At 38.9% G+C, this 4746-nt stretch overlaps 1 protein-coding gene across 1 annotated transcript in view; it reads right to left on the reverse strand.

Annotated features, from left to right (window-relative positions):
- The window catches only part of fras1 (Fraser extracellular matrix complex subunit 1), a gene marked incomplete in the record, with an annotated part of 260581 nt that overhangs the window by 133911 nt on the left and 121924 nt on the right, over positions 1–4746 (reverse strand). Inside the window, 1 exon segment of the mRNA XM_014014601.1 lies at positions 859–1006. Coding sequence (XP_013870055.1) covers positions 859–1006 — 148 coding nt within the window.

Here is a 4746-nt window from a genome sequence, read left to right on the forward strand (position 1 = left end):
ATTAAAGCATTCTGGGTTAGGTTTCTCTTTACTGTATGTAATGTAGACTTATTAAAACATTTTGGTTTAGGTTTCTCTTTGCTGTATGTAATGTAGACTTATTAAAACATTTTGGTTTAGGTTTCTCTTTACTGTATGTAATGTAGACTCATTAAAGCATTCTGGTTTAGGTTTCTCTTTACTGTATGTAATGTAGACTTATTAAAACATTTTGGTTTAGGTTTCTCTTTGCTGTATGTAATGCAGACTTATTAAAGCATTCTGGTTTAGGTTTCTCTTTGCTGTATGTCATGTGGACTCATTAAAACCTTCTTGTTTAAGTTTCTCTTTGCTGTACGTAATGTAGACTTATTAAAACCTTCTTGTTTAGGTTTCTCTTTGCTGTATATTCTGTAGACTTATTAAAATTGTGCCACAGAAGCCAGAGCCAACCATCAACCAGGTCTAAACTCTAAGTTGAACATTTATTTATAATTTTACATTTTAGATTAAAGAAGTTACTATCCTCGTTTAAGAATGGAAAACATTTTAAACTGTTTATACCAGTTTTGATTAAACAAACCCTGAAACACTGAACAATGCAGGCCTATGTGTGTTCTTGTATTTCACTTTGAATAATTAAACAATTAGTCCAAGTTGTTGGATATGTAACTGTGACTTGTTGAAAGTTTAAACTTTAAACAAAAGAACTTTAATTAGGTAACAGTTAACAGGTATGTGACAAACTTGATGAAGAGACATTTTCATCACTAATTATTCTTTAATTTGGTGACAGAATCTGTCAGGTGATGAAAACCAAACGTTCCAGAACAGTTCTGGCCCGGCAGACTGAGGTTCAGGTTCAGGTTTTGGACGTACCCTGGAGGCACTCGGGGCAGCATCCACCTTCCTCTGTGACAGACAGGCTGCCCGGCGGGCAGGTGGGGCAGGACTGCAGATAACAAGTCACCTGGGCATCGCGGCACTCACACCCCCGACATCCGCCGTCGGCCCACCGGGCCCGGTTCTGGAAGGAGACAAAGGACGTCCTTAATTAGAACGAGAGGACGCCGAGCCTGAACGGATTTAAATTTATGACTTAATGTCGAGACGCTTTTGAAAAGACTAAATGTTTCTGAATTCCAATGTGGGAGAAGTTTTGTAAAAACAGACGGGGCAAACCGAGGACAGAAACTTTTAGTTTTATGAGTGGAATAATAAATAAATAAATAAATAAATAAATAAATAAATAAATAACAACAACGATAATAATAATAACAATAAGAGGGTTTTTTTTAATTATACATTGGAATCCAAATTAAAGGGAATCCTTTTCCCCTCAAAGTAAATAATTTACAACATTAGGTATTTTTTTATTTATCAGCTGAGATGAATAAATCAAAACCAGACGTGGTAACTAAAATGTTTGACACATTTATCCAGAAAACACATCTGAGATTCAGTGAAGACATTCTATAAACTTTTTAATCAATGAAATTAAAGTGACTTTGACCCTAAAAATAACTAAACATGTTTCACTTTAAGATATTTACTTATCTCTGAATCGGATCAATCTTCACTGAAGAAGTACAACATCTTTGTTTTTATAGAACGACTTTAGTTTTACAGGGTTAGTTCTTTATGTCGGAGGGTTAATTTCTAGTTTAGTATTTCAGTCACATCAACCCTGGTTTGTGTCAAATAAAAACCATTCAAACAGAAAACTCAGTGATTCTCAGAATATTTAGAGGATTTTTAAAGTCCCAGAAACATCCAGGCTTTTTAAGATAAATATATTTATTTGTATTTATGTCCACAAGAACATCAGAGAAAATAAATAAATAAATAAATAAATAAATAAACTGTCAAATTAAAAAATAAAAACATTTTAAGAAAGCATTAACCCAAAAATAAATTTCACATTTTACAGTTTATCTGAGACAGACTGTAAGACAGGAGGAGACACGAGAAGACACTATGAGACAGGAGGAGACACGAGAAGACACTAGGAGACACAAGGAGACACTAGAAGAAAGTAGGAGACAGGAGAAGACAGTAGGAGACACGAGAAGACAGTAGGAGACACTAGAAGACACGAGAAGAAAGTAGGAGACACTAGAAGACAGTAGCAGACACGAGAAGACAGTAGGAGACACAAGGAGACACTAGAAGACAGTAGGAGACACTAGAAGACAGTAGGAGACATGAGAAGACAGTAGGAGACACGAGAAGACAGTAGGAGATGCAAGGAGATACTAGAAGACACGAGAAGAAAGTAGGAGACAGGAGAACACAGTAGGAGACACGAGTAGACACTAGAAGACACGAGAAGACAGTAGAAGACACTAGAAGAAAGTAGGAGACAGTAGGAGACACGTGAAGACAGTAAGAGACACAAGGAGACAGTAGGAGACACTAGAAAAAAGTAGGAGACATGAGAACACAGTAGGAGACACGAGGAGACACTAGAAGACACAAGAAGACAGTAGGAGACACTAGAAGAAAGTAGGAGACATGAGAACACAGTAGGAGACACGAGGATACACTAGAAGACACGAGAAGACAGTAGGAGACTCTAGAAGAAAGGAGGAGACGTGAGAACACAGTAGGAGACACGAGGAGACACTAGAAGACACGAGAAGACAGTAGGAGACACTAGAAGAAAGTAGGAGACATGAAAACACAGTAGGAGATATGAGGAGACACTAGAAGACATGAGAAGACAGTAGGAGACACTTGAAGAAAGTAGGAGACAGTAGGAGACACAAGGAGACAGTAGGAGACACTAGAAGAAAGTAGGAGACATGAGAACAAAGTAGGAGACACGAGGAGACACTAGAAGACACGAGAAGATATTAGGAGACACTAGAAGAAAGTAGGAGACAGTAGGAGACACGTGAAGACAGTAGGAGACACAAGGAGACAGTAGGAGATACTAGAAGACACAAGAAGAAAGTAGGAGACACTAGAAGACAGGAGACACTAGAAGACAGTAGGAGACAGTAGGAGACAGTAGAAGACACAAGAAGAAAGTAGGAGACACTAGAAGACAGTAGGAGACACGAGAAGACAGGAAGACAGTAGGAGACACCAGAAGAAAGTAGGAGACAGTAGGAGACACGTGAAGACAGTAGGAGACACGAGAAGACAGTAGGAGACACGAGAAGACAGTAGGAGACACGAGAAGACAGTAGGAGACACTAGAAGACAGTAGGAGACACGAGAAGACAAGAAGACAGTAGGAGACACTAGAAGAAAGTAGGAGACAGTAGGAGACACGTGAAGACAGTAGAGACACGAGAAGACAGTAGGAGACACGAGAAGACACCAGAAGACACAAGAAGAAAGTAGGAGACACTAGAAGACAGTAGGAGACAGTAGGAGACACGAAAAGACACAAGAAGAAAGTAGGAGACACGAGAAGACACGAGAAGACAGTAGGAGACACGAGAAGACAGTAGGAGACGAGAAGACAGGAAGACAGTAGGAGACACTAGAAGAATGTAGGAGACAGTAGGAGACACGTGAAGACAGTAGGAGACACAAGGAGACACTAGAAGACACAAGGAGACACTAGAAGACAGTAGAAGACAGTAGGAGACACGAGAAGACAGTAGAAGACAGTAGAAGACAGTAGGAGACACGAGAAGACAGTAGGAGACACGAGAAGACAGTCGGAGACACGAGAAGACAGGAAGACAGTAGGAGACATGAGAAGACAGTAGGAGACATAAGGAGACACTAGAAGACACAAGAAGAAAGTAGGAGACACTAGAAGACAGTAGGAGACACGAGAAGACAGTAGGAGACACGAGAAGACAGGAAGACAGTAGGAGACAGTAGAAGAAAGTAGGAGACAGTAGGAGACACAAGGAGACACTAGAAGACAAACAAGTTGTGTTGTGAAGTAAACAAGTTGTGTTGTGAAATAAACAAGTCGTGCTGTGAAGTAAACAAGTCGTGTTGTGAAGTAAACAGTAAACAAGCCATGTTGTGAAGTAAACAAGTCGTGTTGTGAAGTAAACAAGTCGTGTTGTGAAGTAAACAAGTCATATTGTGAAGTAAACAAGTCATATTGTGAAGTAAACAAGTCGTGTTGTGAAGTAAACAAGTCGTGTTGTGAAGTAAACAAGTCATGTTGTGAAGTAAACAAGTCGTGTTGTGAAGTAAGCAAGTCATGTTGTGAAGTAAACAAGTCGTGTTGTGAAGTAAACAAGTCGTGTTGTGAAGTAAACAAGTCGTGTTGTGAAGTAAACAAGTCGTGTTGTGAAGTAAACAAGTCATGTTGTGAAGTAAACAAGTCGTATTGTGAAGTAAACAAGTCGGGTTGTGAAGTAAACAAGTCATGTTGTGAAGTAAACAAGTCATGTTGTGAAGTAAACAAGTGGTTGTTTTCCTTGAGTCTGTTAATGTTTGAACCAACCTGAATGTGTTTTTAAATTTAAATAATAATAATTACATCTTTTCAGAGCTCGTCTCTGTTCGTGTCGTTTCTAAACTCAAACCAGTCATCATCCTGTCACAAAGCTGCTGAAACTTTCAGCTTTTAAAAACAAAAACAGATAAATGTGCTCCTGTTATTTATATTTATCATTTCTTCAGTTAAAAATAAAACAGGTTCTTCAGGGAGACAAATGTGTCTGAAAAGGATGTTTGCCCTCCTGACAAATTAAAGCTGCACAAAACGTATCAAATAAAAAGCTCTGGGGTCTCATTTATAAAGGATTGCGTGGAAACCATACTAAAAGTGAACGTACGGCCAAAAGG

Source organism: Austrofundulus limnaeus, unplaced genomic scaffold (assembly GCF_001266775.1).
Source record: "Austrofundulus limnaeus strain Quisiro unplaced genomic scaffold, Austrofundulus_limnaeus-1.0 Scaffold117, whole genome shotgun sequence".
Classification (NCBI taxonomy): domain Eukaryota; kingdom Metazoa; phylum Chordata; class Actinopteri; order Cyprinodontiformes; family Rivulidae; genus Austrofundulus; species Austrofundulus limnaeus.